Source organism: Pteronotus mesoamericanus, unplaced genomic scaffold (genome assembly GCF_021234165.1).
Source record: "Pteronotus mesoamericanus isolate MK-2021 breed Mesoamerican mustached bat unplaced genomic scaffold, CSHL_Meso_final contig_46, whole genome shotgun sequence".
In the NCBI taxonomy this organism is placed as follows: Eukaryota; Metazoa; Chordata; class Mammalia; order Chiroptera; family Mormoopidae; genus Pteronotus; species Pteronotus mesoamericanus.
In genome coordinates this window covers 8,179,693-8,199,064 of record NW_026555170.1, presented here as the reverse complement: position 1 = coordinate 8,199,064, position 19,372 = coordinate 8,179,693, and the positions used below count along the sequence as shown (strand labels likewise).

Genomic DNA, 19,372 nt, shown 5'->3' with positions numbered 1-19,372 from the left:
CATACCTGAAAAGAGAGATTCTTGCATTCTATTTTTAAACTCTGAATTAAAGTAAAATTCATTTATAAGTAAGTTTACTAATAAGACAAACCGTTTATAATATGGCATAATGAATGGTTGTAAGGGCTCTCTTTTAGTGTTTAACCATTTACTATTTTGTAGTAACATTATAGTTAGTTACATAATGGCATTGTAATAGCCAAGGGCCCCTAAAATTGATCTCAGGCTTTTTGAAACTGGCAAATAAAATTTAATTCTGATGTTTTCATTAGGCACACAATATAGTAAAGTTTTGACTTTAAAATTGAATTTATTGGAATGACACTGGTTAATAAAATTATATAGGTTTCAGGTATACAATTTGGTAATATATTATCATACTATTGACTTGATGCCAGGTCTTTACAGATGTAAACTTTGAAATATGTAAACAGATAATTTAAAATTCCCCCCCTCTACACACATACAAGAAAAACAGGACTGAATGAATGATTAGGGCCTAGACTGCCCATGTATATTCTTTTGCTATACTATACTAATAGTATAGCAAATATCACTATAAATACTACATATTTAATATTGTGTTTTCACCCCTCAAATCAAGTCTTCCATCACCATTTATAACCCCATATCTTCTTCAACCCCCCACCCCCTTCCTTCTGGCAATCATCATACTGTTGTCTGTCCATGAGTCTTCCTTTTTTTTCTTTGCTTAATCCCTTTACCTTTCTCACCCAGCCCCCAGCCACTTCCTCTTAAGACTTTTCTTATATTGTATTTTTCAATTATAGTACTTACAGGTGCACAGCATAGTAACTAGACAATCATTCAGAAGACAAGTGCTACGGGTGTTTCAGTCAGCTTTAAATTTTTATTGGCTGATAACGAGCTGCCACACTTTCTTCCATCTCATGCAGCTATTTCTGAATTTAATTTGCAAAGAGACCAAAAATTTTATTTAACAAAATTTCAACAAGTTAGGGGGAACTGCTTATGGTTAGAAAATGAAACTCATCTCTCTGAGAAAATTTTTCTTTGTACATCATATTTTAAAACAGAGTTTTGTTTTCCATTTAGGAATTGTGAAAAACACCTTACTTAAAAGGTCTTTGGAAGGATACTCCATTTTGCAGTGTGTGCTCTTCCAGAGTCTTTGGGGTTGCAGATGTTGAAAGGCATTCCATGTTCCCATTTCCTGTGTCCGAGGCCTGCACCTCCCACTTCTTCAGCTTTCTGACATCTTATCAAGAATTAGCAGAGGGGCAAGAATTCTTGCCCGGTTCGTTTCCACAATGCAGCCGTTCAACACCATCTCATCCAAAATGATGTATACTTTATCCAAATTAAACATTATCTAGGGTCTTATTAAGGAAATTGGTTTTAGAGTTATAAAAGTATTAACATTAAGTAACAATTTAGGACTCAGTCTGGCATTTTTCCAGTGTAAATTAGTGTAAGCATGAAGGGTTTTTTGTTGGTTTTTTAAAACAGAATCCTTGAAATAAAATTTAAAATTGGTATCCATATTAGAAATTATCTTTATATATCCATATGCACTAGTTTCACCTTGGTTAAGCTAACTAGACAATAGGCATAGAAATGGAACAGCTACACCTTTTAGCCAGAGGGAGAAGGAATCAGTATACTAAGAGCAGGAGAACATAACAAGTGACATTTGGTGAGACCATCACCTGGCCTCTAGAAAAACACTATCTTCCCAGACAATAGCAACAGTAACAGTCATGATTTCTTGAACACTATGTTCCGTGCATCATGTTGAGTGTTTTACATGTTATTTCAGTCTTCTCTACAGTTTTACGATGTACATATTGCCCTCATTTTACTCAGGAGCAAACAGGCTCAAAGTCATTGTGTAGGGTCACATAACTAGTAATTGCCAGAGCTGGATCTTCAGCCCAAAGTTTGGCCTTGACTGCTTTGCCTCCAGAGTTCTCAGGAGGGCCCTGAAGCTACTACTGAGTGTCATTCAGCCCTGAAGCCTCCACCCCAAAACAAAGGCCCTTACAACCTCGCATCCTAAGCTATCATCTACGTCAAGAGCGGCTGAAGAAAAAAATAACCAGGAGGAGGAATGAATGATGAAGAAGGCAAGGCAATGCTGACTCAATTCCCAAAGATAAAAATTCTGAATCCTCATTTGAGAATTATGGAGCCACGTTAGCTTATGGATATTCTTAATAGGGTATGTCAGTGTAGGGCATGGAGGAAGAAGAAAATATAGTCAGACTATGCTATCTACCTAACTAGAAAGCCAAATTCTCCTTCCTGGAGACCCTTCATTTGAATATCTAACTTGCCTTTTATGAAAGAAAGGGAACTGGAATGAGATGGTAACAATGGTTGACTGTTTATGATTTCTAAGTTGCCGTCACTATTTAAATAGTATTATCCTGGTCTATTAAAAACAAACAGCTGACAGGTTGTTTCAAACAGACAAACTTCATCCAACAAATGAGCGATTAAATGCACCGGGGGAGTTCATAATTAAATAGTGAATCTTTGTAAAGTGAATCATTACCACCTGATTTTTTCCCCCATAATTTCAGATGCTCAAGTCTATATTGTATATATGTAGTGAAGTACATCAATATAGAATGAGACAACCCTGTGAATGACTTTTAAGTTTCTATTCAGCTCTGCGGTAACATCTCATTAAGCTCTGTGCAAATAGTTTTCCAGGAGAATAAACTTTTTCAGGAGCCCATGGGAATTGTCCTTAAGTAACCCAGAAAGAAAAAGAAAAGCTTTATTCTGATATACCTATTAATAATATCTTCCAATTATACAGATGATTGCTTTGTCCATGGCCAAATTGGGACTGAAATATTAGGCCCTTGACTCAATCATTTGTGTTCACCAGACCCAAGACAAAGCAGGGAATGAGACAGCCTGGGACAGAGAAAGGCTGGGGGCGGGGGGGTGGGCACACAGGTGGCTGAATGTAAAATGGCCTGTGGAATCCCCCTGTTTTATTCACTAAGGGCAATGACAACCTTAGTGCCTTTGGGAATGTAACTCATCTAAGATAATTTTCTCGGAGACAGAAGATCTAATTTTAATCTATGTGAACAGGACTGGTTCAGGGATCAAGCTGCTCTGAAGACTGTTCCATCTTTGGCAAGTAGATGATCAGCAATTCAGATATCCCCTTGGGCAACTGCCCAGTTGTTTTGAAATTCAGATTAAGAATTTACTGCTGAATCATATCGACCACTGACATCCTCATACTGCAAGGACAAGGTTCTTCAGCTAGCCTGAATTTCCCAACATCCTGGAAACATGAGTTGTTTGCTCAGTGAGGTCATTTTGTACTGTGGGCATGTGACTGTCTATCTGAGTATCTGGCTCAAACCTCTAATAATCATGCTGCCTTCTGGCACTATATAGGGAAACCACAGACCACATCCAATGTGAGGCAAAAAAAGCTGAAAGCTGATTTTCCCCTGGAATCATGTGACTCCTTTAAAATAAGAATCCAGCTGCTGGTCACATCTTGATTTGGTTTATGAGCAACTTGTGCACACTGGTGAAGCCAAGAGTAATGGCATTTGGGCTATATGCCAGGTAAGCAGGGACCAAAAATTACCCTATATGCCAAGCCCCATGGCAATAAACAGGCACACACTCTTCAACCCTGACACTGGGACTTGCACAACATGAGGAAGGCCTAGGCTGTTGCTCTGCTGATGTGGTGAGCTGAAGAATGACTATTTCAAGAAGGTCCTACTTTCAGGGTACACTGAACTTGACTGACTTAAAGGTTCTCAGGCTGGAACTGATATAACTGGCAGTAACCTCCCAGAGAGCACATTCATAAGCCCCACATTCTCCTAACAGTGAAACCTAGAAGGCTTTCTGAAATTCTGTGTAATATAGATGGGAGTCGAATACCTTGAGGGCCCACTAATAGTAGTGCCACTTGAAATCAATTTTTTAATTAAAGTGATTGAACTGTTTGTGGTTTCTATATTGGAATTTTGATCTCTGAATCATAAAACACTTTTTCATTGTGGTATTTTAACACCACTGTGGTGGCCTAATTATCCTTTAGTAAGAGAAAACTGAGCAGCAAACATTCAAATGGAACTTCAGAAACAATTCCAAGGCAGAGCCCAGCCTAGAAACTGAAAACTTCTGACTAGATTTTGGTCTTGATCTTTTGTTTTATTTTCTATTTCTTTTTTTAAGATCCTAGCTAAGCAAAGTTCTTTAACACACGAGGGTAGGAAAAAACTTGCTCTCATTATTTACACTTTGATTCAATTTTCCATGAAATTAGATAAGCTGTGAAAGGCCACTGTCTTCACATTCCCTACACAACATTGACTCTCACTGTTTAGAAGACTGTCATCATGAAGATTCTGCATAGTCCCAGATACACTCCTTTGAATACAATTTTCTGTTCATTTATAGGCTTAGTATTGTCTCCCGTTAATTAGGCCACTGAATAGGAATGTATTTTTTTTTAAGTAGGTTTTCCTTAAAGACCCCTTCATACTCCAAGAGCAACAAAACATCCCCGTGTAATTTTTAAAAACTTTATATAAGCTTATGTAAAATTATCCAAATACAAAAGTTGGCGTTGGGTCACATAAGTCTGTCATTTCTCCTGTATTATTTCTAACTGTTGTCTCTCATATTCCTGAGTAAACAAAACCCAGAAGCAGGGAGCAGCAGGAGCGGGGAGACAGCAGGGGAACCGGGGGAGGAACAGGAGCGGGTGGACATGGCACCCACAGTTCTCAGGACACACCGAAAGGAAATAGGTGGCTAAGGCTAGCGAGAGCCAAACAAGTGGAAGACAAAACTGTTCAATCCGGAACATTCACATCCCTTTTCCAGGTGAATGGTTGACTCTCCTGGCGACTGTTCGTAATTCTCATCACTCAGCACTTATGACAGTGCTGACAAGCTCTCTTGCTGGGAGGGTCCTGGCCTCTGGCCCTGCCCTTCCTGAGGCTGACCAGCTGCACACATTCCCTCCAGCCTAGGGCCAGCTCTCGCTGCTTCCAGTTGTGCTTTCGATTTATGTATTTTCAAAAGGAAAAAGAGATGTTTAGCCACCTCTGAATGTGAATCCCACTTGTGGAGAGCTTGCTCTTATCAAAACATTCTATATTCTTGAGATTTTTTCCTCATTTCTGACTCCTCCAACCAAAGACCAGTGTTTCTCTAAAACTTCTTCCCAGATTCAGGAAAAAGCTTAGACAGCACCAAGACAGCATGGTGACAAGGCACTTTAAAATGCTTTCTTAGCAACTAAAGTGCCATTATAGCCCTAGAATCGAGGGCCCTGGAAATCCAGAATCCAGCTATGCCTCAAAGTAGCCCTCTCTATGGAGGGGACACACGTCACAGAGCCTCTCGGCTCCTCAGCCCCTTCGTGTAAAAGTGAGGTCTTAACCTGATAATTCTGTAGTTTCCTTTCAACTCCAAAGTACTCAAATTCTCTGACCCTAAGACTAACCTTCAGGGAGAGGAGAGCTATCAAAGGAGAGGCATGAAAGGATCAGAATCCTTTCTGATGTTATCAAGCCATTCCTGACACAAGCACCAGCATACCTCAAAAGAAATCCTTTTGTAATGATGTAATCATTGTAACTTTCTGAGACAACCCTGAGAAAATCTCAGTTCATTTAGCAGCTGCTACTTCAGTGTAGAATGGCTTCCGGCGGTGGAGGATGTCTTTGTTTTTCTTGCCCGTATTTCCATAGCCTCTAGTTGAACAAGTACTGTGACTTCTCATTAAGTTAGGCTGACATTATTCCCTACTTGGAGAAGCCCATTGTGGTTTCTGGACCTCTAAAGGAGTTCAGGATTTTAGGGCAATAATGAAGGATAATGAAGGAATGAGATGACCCCTCCCCCCATCAGTGGGCTCAGTGGGCAGTGGTCAGGGCCTGACTGCAGATTACTGTTTCCTGGGGCATTTCCCCTCCAGGGAGCACCGTGGGACATAACTACCTAAGTCCCGGGAGGGCGAGCAGGATGGACACCCTTCCTACTCCCCACCCTCAACTGCAATAAAGAGGGCATGAATCAGGGTACTTTCACACCACTCACATTAACTTGAAGGTTCCAGAATTAATTGCTTAGGCTTTTGCGCTTTAAGGTCTTGTAAAAGAAACACATGAATGTTCTAAAGATTTTTCTTTAAATATTGTTTAATTAAAACATTCTGGATTCTAGGTGTACCCTATTATTTGTAGGGGAGGGGACTCAAGAATATAAATAGGGATCCCAGCCTGCTCCCGCTTTTCTACCTTCACATGCGAGTTACCATGGTAACCATCCCAGCCACTATCATTCCTGCCCCCAGACCTGGGGTTAGGGGTGGGGGAAACCTGCGGAGGCCCTGGCAACAGGTTCTGGGATGTCTGGGCACCTAGTGAATTCTGGGTGCCCAGGTAGCTGGAAGGTGGCCAAGAAGTGGATGGGGGGGCCCTGCAGGCTCTTGGCCAGCACCCTCTCCCCAAGGAGCGGGAAGCTGCTGAAGGAAGGCCAGAGTAGGGGCCCAGGTAAAGGACCCTAGTTTTCCAGCTTAAAGGCAGCACTGCTGCACTCCATTCCAACCAAAATAAATCCAGTCTTTAAGTGTCTTTAAAGGCGCCAAATGCCAAAAAGGCTGTTAAGGTCTGCTGCACCTTCCCACGTACAGTAGGTATGCACGCATGGAGGGGGTGGACATCTTCCACACGGCACTGCTCACGGTGCCATCCCGACTAGTTAGCAGAAGCGGGTACAGACGGCTAGCTCCTTTGAATTAAAAATTGTCTTAAGAATTCAGCAAAGCTAAGCCTTCAGAGAGTGGAGCACATTTTGGGAAGCTCATCATTTTTGGTCTCTAAAAACTGTCTTTTAAAAATAATATATTTATTTTTATTTTTTTAATTGAACTAAAAACCATTTTAACTCATGGAATCTTAAGTCTTAAATTAAGTCCACCAAAGTATGTAATAGGGCACACTTTCCCTTACAGAAGCAGGGCCTCAGGAATCCACGGACATTTTAGCCCAGTGGATGGAGTGGAATGTGAAGGCACAGGGATTTATTCATGGCACGTGAATGATTTAGGTCACTGACGTGCCTGCTCCCAAGGGTGCAGTCTGCCCCACCAGCACGACTGCAACAGAGTTTCCACTAGCAGAAGGGTTTTCAACACGTCAGAATTTGTCCTGATTTTTGTGCTTAGGTTGTTTCTTCATAAAACCCCATCCCGTCTTGCTGTGAAGTATAACAAGTCCGTGCTACGGAGAAAGGGAAACGGTGCATTTTATTTCTCAAACGGTACCTGTGCAGACCCTGGCACCGGGGCAGGAAAACTTCCAGAGAGAAAGACTCTGACTTCTGCCCTCCTGCTGCTGCACCCAAACCAAGCCTTGTATCGTGCCTGCCCCGTGCGGGCTGACAGGGAAAGGCTTCCGTCGGCCTGAGCAAACACAAGGTTCCGTATTTAGTTGGGAGGACCAACTCCAGGTCGTGATGCTATCAGTTGTCTGTTTTGAACCCTTCAAGGACTGAGGAAATTTTCCTGGCACAGCAGACGTCAGCAACGTTAACTGTTCCAGCAGGTCCCCGGTTACATGCTGCTGGGGTGGTGACACAGGTCGTTTGGGGCCTTCCATGGAGGGGACAGGAAACCGGAGTCACCTCTAAAAGGCTCCCTGGTCTTACCGTCATGAAACTGGTGTGTAGAGGTATTCCCTGCACGCGTGACAGTTAAAAAGAACTATGTCAGAGGCAGAGTAGAGTCATGGGTTTTTAATTTGATTTTTTTTTCAGATGGCTGAGGATAAAAACGCTTTAAGAATGTCAGCAGAAGAGAGGTGCCCCAGGCCCTGCCTGGCCTGCCACCTGCTCCACTTTCAGACCTTTGGAGGTTTCCATGAAATTATACCTGGAGAGATTTAGTTCCCTTCTCTAAAAGATGCGAAATCCCTAATCTGTCCAATGTCTATGCCTAAGTAATTCCTTAGGACAGGAAATAAATTGGTCAGCGGAAGAGAAGGCAAAATGACCCTGAGTAAAGTGAGGGGGAAGACGCAAATTGTGTGCCCCAGTGTGAAAATTAAAATTCAAACGAGAATTCTGGGGCTCATCACATGGACCTACACCGTACACCAGAGGGATACAAAGACCAACACATAATAAACATCTAGTCAATATATAAGACACATCACCACGACGAGTCCAACTGTACTTCATATCCTGTCACATCTGATTCACTTTAATTCCCTGAATATCTAAACTTGTAAGACTCTCCCCTCTTGTTCTAGGTGTAAGGTAACTCAGCTCAGTTACCTAGGGTCATGGCAACATCAAATATTAAGGCTGAGAGGATTTTAAAGCTCTTCTAATCTAACTCTGTCATGCGATGAGAGGTCATGTGTCTTGTCCAACACACAGAGCTGGTTGGTGGCAGTACCAGAAGCAGAGCTTGGGTTCTACATTCCCAGGGGAGTGTCTGTCCGCTTTCACTATCTTCCTGATGAGTTTTTAAATTAAAAGGCACTTTCTTGTTCCCCTGTGCAAGGAGGAAGAGATTTATTCTGAATTGCTTTAAAGAGCTTAGTTAAAATGGCATGTTGCATGCTGATACACTGTCTGGGCTTGGGTCTCCTAGGTCAAAGGGATCATAGATTCAGGTCACTCACCACTAGAGGGCACTCAGATTTTCCCGGTTCATTTAAAAAGGTTTCCAAATACAGCCTGCAAATGAAGTTTATCAACAGGATGATATTTTCTGTCAGTAGTAAACGGTAAATGGCCATTTCTCCAGAATATACTGACTCTGGGCATAGGTGTCTAAATGTATGCATATCTACACATACATAAACATGTTATGATTAATACATGTTTGGTATAGTTGATGTTACTATTTTAGATTCAAGCCTGATATTTTCTCGGACTCTTTCAGTTATTGCTTTCAAGTGGTAAGCAAATTTTTGAAGTAAAAATTAATTCAAAAGTCAATCTACCTCCAGATTACTCACACAAAGCCCAGAGGCTCCTGCCAAGACCCGCAGGCCTGCAGTATTCTAAGCAGATCAAGCTTCTTGTTGAGACCCTTGGATACTTTGATTTAAAAGAGAGAAGAAAAGGAGAGCATTCTCTGCTATAAAAGGAAATGAATATAAGCCAGGCAATTTTTTTTAACCCTGTAGCTTATCATTCCTGAAGGCCTTATTCCAATCATGTGGAGAATTTCTGGAGATTTATATCTGGAACCGTGAAAATCCATTCTCTCTATGCACTTTCCAAGCACTTTCTCCAAGCCCTTTCTGCCTGCGTTATTTAAATTCTAACAAGGTCTATTCCATATACTTAAAATAAGTTAAAGCAATATATAACAGCTATTATTCATTACTACCATAGAATTGTCCTGTCTGAACAACACAAAATCTTAAGAATGATCTTTGTGAAAAAAGGTGGGGTGTTTCTGCCAAGCACCTGTGTCTCTAGCTGTCACATCTGGTTTGTTGATGATTGGCATTCTGGAGTCTAGATTCTGCTAAATTGCTTTCCTGCCCCATGGCACTTATGGCACTTACCTGATAAAAGACTAACCTGTGTTTTGCTGCAGAAAGCTTGGCTCACTGCATTGAAAAAGGATACATCTAATTCACTCTGGAAGAGAGAAAAGAGGGCAAGGATGAGAATGCGACACTGGGACACCATGTGCTTAGCAGAGTGAGCGGGTGCCCTGGCCGCATGCTGGGAGGCGGGCCGGAGAGGCTGCTCTGTGTGCAGAGGCATGAGAGGGGAGAGCCCTGAGTTTGGGACTGTGATTTAAAAAAGAATATGCTGGAGTTTAGAGGTAGAAGGGATAAAGTAACTCAGCATTTACAGATGATAGGTAATCTGTTTTGATAGGTTTATCAAAAACCTTAATAATGTATATACCCTTCAAATTCATCAACTTTACCCCTTGAAGTTTATCTCAACGAAATAGATAATGGCACAACAATGTGAAATAGGATGTTGAGGGTAATGTTTATAGTAGCAAACTATTGAAAACAAGGGGGGCTAGTTAAAAAATTAAAGCAGATACACAAATGATGATGTATGTAGATATATAAGTACAGACATAGTGTTGAATAATAAAGCAAGTTATAAAATGGTATATACAGTATTATCCTGTGCATATCTGTATACATGGAGATACATATAGGTAGACAGATACAGACAAATATAAAGCTTGAAAGGAAATGTACCTAACAGTATACATCAACAAGTGATGGGCTTACTGAGTTTTTCCCCTTTCCTTTTGCTTATATGTATTTTTAATTTTTTTTTTTCAGTGAACATATACAGTCATGTCGTGAAGAAATCATAGAGGGAGAACAAAAAGCAAACCGTTATATTCATACTGGAAAGGACTCAAGGCTTGTCACATGCAGCACTGCCACCCCCGATCCCACGTTCTCAGCAACAGCCCTCAACCCTTGCAAAGCTGTCTCCTTTAAAGCCGTCTGCCTGGCTTTTTGTTTTGACAAGTGATGCTGAGGTGTTTCTTTCAGCCCAGACAGCAACATGAGACAAATCTCCAAGCGTAAGATTTGGAAACTCTAAGATTAAAAATACTCCCAGAAAGAATGTTTAAAACTCAGAAACCTAAAAATAAATTTTAGACAAGGCATTCTCTGTGAGTAGGACAGTTTCCATTTTCTTTTCCATCCTCTTCCCTCCTCTTTCTCTTCTTTCTGTTACTATTGTCATCCTGAACCGGGTCCTCCAAGTCTTGCATAATCACCAGGTTTAAATTAAATGCTAATCTTTACTTCTGTGGTTTATGTGGTGGTCACTGACTCTCCTTAGAATTATAGCTGGAATTCAGCAACATGCTATTTATGTTCAGTTACTGAATATAATAATAGCTTAAAAAACCTTAGCAATGATAGTGCTTCCACCCACTCTTTATTCTCCCAGGTTTAAAATATTGCCAATTTGGGAAGTTATATTCTTTTTGCTAGGTGTCCCCTAAAAGCGGCCAGTCCCAGCCAGCTCTGAATACAGACCCCGCCTCGCAGTTTGTTTTGAGAGAGGGGTTGTCCGGAGACAAGCGGGAGCTGGAGCCGCGTTGTATAATATGGTAACCACCAGCCTCATGTCATGACTTAAATTAATTAAAATTAAATAAAATTAAAATTCCTCCTTTACACTAATCACATTTTAAGTGTTCAAGAGGCACATGTGGCTAGTGCCTACTGCATTGGCCAGTAGAGGTACAGGAACTTCTGGAACCCACTGAAGAGTTCTTTTGAATAGTGTTGGTCTCTCGTGCTCTGTCCAAGCAATCCATGCAAAGGAAGATTTTAAAGCCAGCTGGCCTCAATGCTTTCTGTCCTCTCAAAGCCAGTCCCTGGAGTGGCCCAGTGTCCTGCCTTCTTCCAGGTTTGGAGGGCACCAATCCCTTTCTAGTTAGAGGCACTACCATGTCGCTGAGGCCACGAGGCAGCATCCCAGCTCCAACATTGGAAGCAGCTGACAGTAAGCTTCATGCACCAAGGCAGTGGTTCTCAGACTTAAGCATGGATCAGAATCATCTGAAAAGCTTATTAAAACAAAGAGTGCTGGGATCAACCCAGAGTCTCTGAGTCAATAGACTGGGGTGGGTCCCAAATTTTTATTTCTTTCCAGTTCCCAGGTAATGTTTACGCCGCTCGTCCAGGAGCCACACACTGGGGCCTCTGTACTGAGGCAGTGGAGACAGGCTAACTGAGTTCCATGAAGGAGTTTGCCAAACGTTACTTCTGGCATTAGAGTTAGACTGACGATATAACTTCTTCTTTTTAAAAAATGCTTTTTATTTTTACAGAGGGGAAGGGAGGGAGAAAGAGAGGAAGAGAAACATCAGTAGATCACCTCTCGTACGCACCCCAGTGAGGGACCAAACCTGCAATCCAGACATGTGCCCTCACTGGGAATTGAACTGGCGACATTTTGCTTTCTGGGACAACACCCAACCAATTAAGCCACACTGGGTCAGGGCAAGATATAACTTCTTAACATGTGTTTTGCCCTTAGGAGGCTTTAGTGCACTTAATATTACTAACTATGGACTCCACTCACTGTCTCAGGAAGAAGCAGGTTGGGAACAATGTCTTCCTGATCATTTTATTTAAAAGCAAAATGGTATAAACAAAGCCACCTTTCAAAATCAGCTTGTGCCACTACTACTTCTCAAGAATGCCTAACCAAGGCAGAGGAAGGCCCATGGTAGCAGAGTAAAACACCTGCACTGATTGATTGATTTCAAAGCTAAAGTCACCAAGGTAGTGTGGTACTGACTATTTCACTATTTCAGAAAGACTATTGATTTCAAACTAACTACAAAGCTAAAGTCATCAAGGTAGTGTGGTACTGGCAGAAGAATAAACATACAGATCACTGGAACAGACCTGAAAGTCCAGAAATAGACCCTTATATTTATGGTCAACTGATTTTTGACAAAGGTGCCAAGACTATTTAGTGGGGGAAAAGAACAGTCTTTTCAACAAATGGTGTCGGGAATATTTGGGAGTATTTGGTAATATAAAGGAAATAATTACTGATACAGGCTACAACATCGATCAGTCTTGGAAACATTATGCTAAACAAAAAAAGCCAGTCACAAAAGACTACCTATTGTACAGTCATACAAGAGAATGAAGTTAGACCCTACTTCACACCATATACAAAAATTACTCTTAAAGGATCAAAGACCCAAGTAGGAGATAAAGCTACAAAACCCTAAGAAGACAGGAGTAAACCTTCATGACCTTTTTAGACACGACACCAAAAACATAAGCAACAACAACAACAAAACAAATTAACTGAACTTCATCAAAATAAAAAGGTGTTGTGATTCAAAGGACACCATCAAGTGAAAAGAAACACTAAATGGGAGAAAATATTTCCAAATCATATTTGACAGAAGATCTGTATTCTGAATATAGAAAGAACTCTTACAACCCAGCAATAAAAAAGACAATGTAACTGAAAAATGGGCAAAAGATTTGAACAGACATAAAGATATACAGATGGCCCATAAACAGATGAAAAGATTCTCAACATTGTTATCCATTAGCGAAACACAAATCAAAATCTCAATTGACTGCCCTCTATACCACTTCACCCATTAGGATGGCTATAATAAAAAAAGACACATAGTAAGTTTTGGTGAGGACGTGGAGAAACGAGAATTTCATACACCGTTGATGGAAATTTATATCACGCAGCCACTTTGGAAAAGTTTGGCAGTTCACCAAAATGGTTTAAATTTTCCTTTTTCAATTACAATATCATTAAATATTATACTAGTTTCAGGTGTACAAAATAGTGCTTAGACATTTATATAATTTACAAAGTGATCATCCTGGTAAGTCAAATACTCACCTGACACCATACATAGGTATTTCAGTATTACTGATTATTCGCCCTGCAGTGCTTTATATCTCCATGGCTATTATGTAATAATAAATTTGCATTCCTTAATCCCTTCACCTTTTCCCCCTGGCTCCCTCACCCCCACCCCATCTGGCAACCATCAGCTTGTTCTTTGTATTTATGAGAACGTTTCTGTTTTGTTTGTTCATTTATTTTGTTTTTTTTTAATTTCACATATAAGTGAAATGATGTGGTATTTATCTTTTTCTGTTTGACTTATTTCACTCAGCATAATACCCTCTAGGTCTATATGTGTTGTTGCAAATGGTAAGATTTCATTCTTTTTTTTATGGCTGAGTAATGTTTCATTGTATATATGTACCACATCTTCTTTATCCAATCATCTATTGATGGACACTTAAGATGCTTCCATATCTTGGGTGTGGTAAAAATGTTGCAATGAATATAGGTGTGCATATATCTTTTTGAATTGGTATTTTGGATTTCTTCAGATAAAAACCCAAAAGTGGGATTGCTGGGTCATATGGTGGTTCCATTTTTAACTTTCTGAGGAACCTCCATAGTGGCTGCACCAATTCAAAATGTTAATCATGGAGTTACCATAACATCCAGCAATTCCACTCCTACGTGCAATATATACCCAAGAGAACTAAAAGCATGATTCCACACAAAATGTGTCCACAAATGTTCATAGAAGCATTACTCATAATAGCCAAAAAGTATAAATAACCCAAATGCCCGCCAACTGATGAACAAACAAAATGTGGTATATCCATTTAGTGGAATAGTATTTGGTAATATAAAGGAAATAATTACTGATGCACGCTACAAGAGTGATCAGTCTTGAAAACATTATGCTAAGCAAAAAAAGTCAGTCACAAAAGACCACCTATTGTACAATTCTATTTATATAAAATGTCTAGAACAGGCAAATTTATAGAGAAAGAAAGTAGATTAGGAATTGGGGCCTGGAGCAGGTGGCAACGGATAACTGTGAGGGAAATGCTGATGGGTATAGCATTTCTTTTTGAGGTGATGAAATATTCTAAAATTGGTGGTGGTGACAGTTGCACAACTCTGTAAACTAAAAACCATACACTTTAAGTGGGTGAACTGTATGGTATGTAAACTATATTTCAACACAGCTACCTTTTCTTTTTTCCATTTTAAAGGACTATTGGGAAGGAACTCCTGTATTCCTTAAGAGGAGTAAAAGGAGTTGGTTTTGACCGTGAAAGCAAGGGTTTGGATGGAAATGATTTAAATTAAAAAGAGTCCTAGTATTTTACAAGGGGAAGTAGAAGAAAGGAAAACAGAGAGAGCAAATTAGATAGCAAAGTCTCTTAACTGAGAGAAAGACCTAAGAGGTTTTTAGTCTTGGAGAAATGGTTCTTTATAAAGAACTAAGACACACATAGGTTTGTAATGCTTTCCATGAGCCAGAAGCAAAGGTAAAGAAAATCTGCCATCACTTGAATTTTAACTTTTACATATGAAAACTCTGTGTTAATACATGGTCTTGAAATAGACCCATTTCTGGGAGACTGGCCTGAGGATGAAGCCTGTTTTTACTCATTAGACTTACCACTCGGCTGAAGTACTCATCTAAAACTTCCACAAAGTTATGGATAAATTCATAAATCGCCATCTCGTTCTGAAATAAAAAAGGACGGACGCAGTTAGTTTTAGGATGGTCCATGTGTAAATCAGACATGGAGCTGCCCGGCCAGCAACCAGGCTGTAGAGCACATGGCTTGGTATGCAGGTAACAATGGGGGCAAAGTAGCTTCCCACAGACAAGTGGTCAGAATGGTTTTATGACTCACTTGTTTAAAATAAGTTTTTTAAGAGGGAAAACGTAGAGAACCTTAACCTCTAAAATTTTTTTTGATTGTTTATGATGAATCTAGCTGGACTGAAATCAAATTGGGTCTTGTATTCAGAATTCTGAGCTCTCCTCCCTGACTTGATCAACAACCTGTTGAAGCACAATCTTTCAGGTTCTTCGTGCCATCACTTTTCCATCTGTGAAGATGGGGAAACCACCTCAAAATTTTGTTCACAGATGAAAAACTGAGATTCCAAAGTATTTTAGATCTTAAACACCCTTTCAGAGATTCCATGGCCATAGATGCTGTTGATCTGGGACTGACATTTCTGAAAAGGTAAACTAAAATCTGAGGAGATGTAATTATGACGTAATCATTATTTCATTGGCCCTGCTTCGGATATGTCAGCCTATGTTTAATCCCACAAATAACTGGCCACCACGCTGTGTAAGCTGCCCCACCATGCCACCCAAAACAAGGGCAGGGCACTGGTATTTTTGGGGGCCGAGGAAAGCTTTCTGTGGTTTTGTACTTCTCTACAAGCTCTTTATCTAACCCAATAAAAATCCTAGGTATTTCTCTTCCACACAGCTTTCTGTAGCCTGGATAGAAACCAAGATCCTTCAGCCTGGCCAGGTAGCTCATTTGGTTAGAGCGTTGTCCAGGTATGCCAAGGTTTTGGGTTCAATCCCTGGTCAGGATATATACAAGAATCAACTAATGAATGCATAGGTGGGTGGAGCAACAAATCAATGTTTCTCTCTCTCTCTCTCTCAGATCAATAAAAAACAAAACTTTTAAAAAACTGGGAAAGAAAAGAGCCAAGATAAATCTTAAGGAGGCAAGTAGGGAAGAAAATGTCAATGTAAGGAGGAATAAAAATCAGACTATTATGCCTAATTGTTTTGCATCTTCCAAAGGCTCTCCTATTGTCTTACCTCAGTGTCATTAACTCCAACCACGATGAAGAGAGCAGCATACTGCCGATATATCAGCTTAAAATCCTTATATTCAATGAAAGAACACTAGACAAAACACAATTAGATATTAATTCCTATGGTGAACAGGGATTTCTTCAAAATGGCATGCATAATTTTGAGGTTCTCATTTGAGTATCTGTCAGCACATTCCTAGAGATATCCAGCATTAAAATGTTACATGTCTTTGCTGGCTGTGCCTCCTCACGGTATTCAGGGGACTACTTGGAAGCGTTTCTAGTGAGAGGCGAAGAAGTGGTCTTGGAAAAGTCTGAGAGTTCATACGGGCTCCCACCTGTGCTCCTTCTATGCGGGACTCAGCAGACAGAGCTAGTAAATAATCAGCTATTTAAACTGCCTCCAACATGAAAATAAGCCAACATGAAAAGAAGGTTTTCTCTTTCCACCTTCTCTATGCTCTTTTGGAAGCAATTAGGGATTTAGTTTTATACTATTCAACAGTCACTGAAGGGCCAAATATATGTAGCATACACACATACAAAAAAAAAATCCCAATTTCTTTTTCCTAGACGCACAGAAAGAATCAATGTAGACTCTTTTATAAATTATTTAAAGACAGCTTTTATGTGGCAGATGCTAGACAAAATCTCTCATTGTAAACATTGCTTCATATCAATTAATAACTAGCTTACCACCACTGACTTGTGGATAAAACAACTCCCTTCCCATTTATCTGTTTCCTACAGTCATACAAAGGGTTATGGGGAGACACTGGGTGGACAGGAACCGGGGTGCAGACTGAAGGCACACTCTGCCCTTCCTTTGGACTTTTGGGTGTGCCTGACCAACGTGCTTGCGCATCAGCTGTATGGCCTTTTGCACTGGGTATGTTGCTCTTGGGTGCCCGGATGCACCTGGGAATGAAGCTGCAAGTTTGGATCATGGAATTTCTTCCATTGGAAAGCCACCTGACAAACTATAAAATGGAGGGATATGAGGCTTTTATTTAAAATTAGGATAAATGCAATACATGCCAGACCTTTCTGCAGCTTTTGGCTCACTGTGGAGCCAGTGTGATTTCTAGTCAATTGGATCTTCCAAAGAAACACAACCTATTTGAACAAACTGATGCACATTTTTCAAAGCCTCTTAGGAGTTTCTGACATAAAAAAAAAGTATTAAAGCACCTTTGTGGATAAAATAAAAACTAAGCTGAGATTGGGCTTCTTTGGTGCCTGATTATGCCAAAAGCTTAGAGGGTTTCTATTAAAGTCTAAAATAATTTAGGATATTTCCAAAATACCTAACAGTGTATTCACTCCAAAGCACATATTTCAAAGGATAAACTATCAGTGAAAAGGTGTTTGCAATTGTCGAGTTGAAATTACAGGGAGATTCAAACGTGCAAGCTTCTGGAGTGTGTTTATCTTTACTTAAAGTCGTGGCTATTTACACAGCCCTTTAATAGTTTCTGTTTCCTCTGACAACTCCACAAAGCAGTGTGTGCCATAGCGGGCCAAAGCAGTAATTCAAAGAACACTCTTGAGATGTTCCGACTGGAAAATCAATTCAGTAGCCAAGGGAAACACAGTTCCAATGTGTTAACTTCTGAAGCACTGCTGTAGCTTAATATATTATGACTTAGTGGTTCCCACAGGCAGCCTTTCTACATAGGTAATGAAATGGAGAATTGGCAAAATGAATGCATGTTTTAAACAAGCTTTCTGGTTTTGCCTCAGTTTGTTCAGTGATTTCCAATGGGTTCAAAGTTTAGGACCTGGATTAAGTAAATCTGCAATTAAAGTTCTTTGTAAAAATAAACTCAGTTTTAAAAATTCCTATTTATTATTATTTTAATGATTTATTTGAACCTCAATTTTGGAAGAATAAATGGATTTATTGTTTCATTTTTTTAACATCCATTTTTCCTATCTACATAATAAAATAAGACTCGTTCAAATCAAGTTTGTTTTTAAATCACTAGTTCCAGCATTATGTTTGTGGTACGTTCACAAAAATGATAAGCATGAGAATCATATTATTATCCTCTGGCACAAAGTGGGTCTTCAGTGTTTACCTCTATACTGGTCACCTAACCTTCAACTTTTTGGCTTAAAGAAATCCACCTGCTATAGGTACTCCTAAGAGTTCCAAGGGCTGAATTCATAAAAACAAAAAAAAGAAGTTATGTTTATTAGCAGGAATACATTGGAGCTGCCACTTCTATAGTGCATTGAGACAAATATGCTGCCCTAAATATGAACCCAAGACTGTTCCTGGCTTTCTTTGTCTTTATTTTCTTTAAGGAGCTGTAAGGAGAGCTATGCTTCAGTTTTCATTTCACTTCACTTGTTATTTTCCCTAATAGCAAGACTGAAGTTCAAAGAAAACTTCATTCCCTGATGGTCCTTGAGACACAGCAGTAACAGATTGGCCACCGCTGAGTGGAGTGCAGAGATAAAAGAGAGAATCAGAAACTTACTTGTTCATTGGATCGAGAGAGACAGCTCTTTATGACTTCTGTTTCTAGAAGTGTACGCTTATTAATCTCCACATGTTCGTAGTACTTAGAAAGTCGGGTCTGCCCTTGCTTATTCACCATGAGGAAAAATTTTATCATTTTTTCCCCTGGCCAGTGTTTTTCCAAACGTAGGTCAGAAGTTATAGCAAGGGGTGGCTGTAACTAGAAGCTGAAGGAGGAAAGAACAACAGAAAGGCAAGATGAAATTTCTCAAAGAATCATATTAAATGTGTTCTATAAATGAGCCAGAAGTAAATAAAGCGTCTTCTGATATCATTAGTCTTCACTACTATGAGCTAAATCAGGTTTTACTAAATAATTAAACATAAATGGTCATTAGTTATCTTCCAAAATATTTTTGAGTATCCATAGTACTTCTACTCACATCTGTTGTGTGGATTCATCAGTTTTGTTGGACATCCAACTATGTGCTAAGAACCAGAAGAATATGTAGGTGAAAAAGTAATGACTTCTGATCTTCAATAAGGGTGCCAGACAGGTAAACAACAGCAATCCAAGGTGACGGTTATAACTGGTACACAGAAGGGTGGGACAAGGAACATCACAGACGAGTTGGGAATGGCTTCCCAAAGAAGGGACATTTAAAAAGTCCCTGAACACTGATCTAGAGGAAGTGACTCTGAGGCAGAGAAAATAGGAATAAAGCTCTGGAA

At 40.0% G+C, this 19,372-nt stretch overlaps 1 protein-coding gene across 1 annotated transcript in view; it reads right to left on the bottom strand.

Moving 5' to 3' along the window:
* Positions 1-1,053: 1,053 nt before the first annotated feature.
* The window catches only part of AP4S1 (adaptor related protein complex 4 subunit sigma 1), a 38,540-nt gene continuing 20,221 nt past the window's right edge, over positions 1,054-19,372 (bottom strand). Inside the window, exons 2-6 of the mRNA XM_054577906.1 lie at positions 18,660-18,867; positions 16,178-16,264; positions 14,996-15,064; positions 9,637-9,648; positions 1,054-1,354 (exon numbers count right to left, since the gene is read on the bottom strand). Of these exons, the coding sequence (XP_054433881.1) occupies positions 1,226-1,354; positions 9,637-9,648; positions 14,996-15,064; positions 16,178-16,264; positions 18,660-18,797 (435 nt within the window). The 5' untranslated portion in view covers positions 18,798-18,867 and the 3' untranslated portion in view covers positions 1,054-1,225. The remainder of the gene's footprint in view (positions 1,355-9,636; positions 9,649-14,995; positions 15,065-16,177; positions 16,265-18,659; positions 18,868-19,372) is intronic.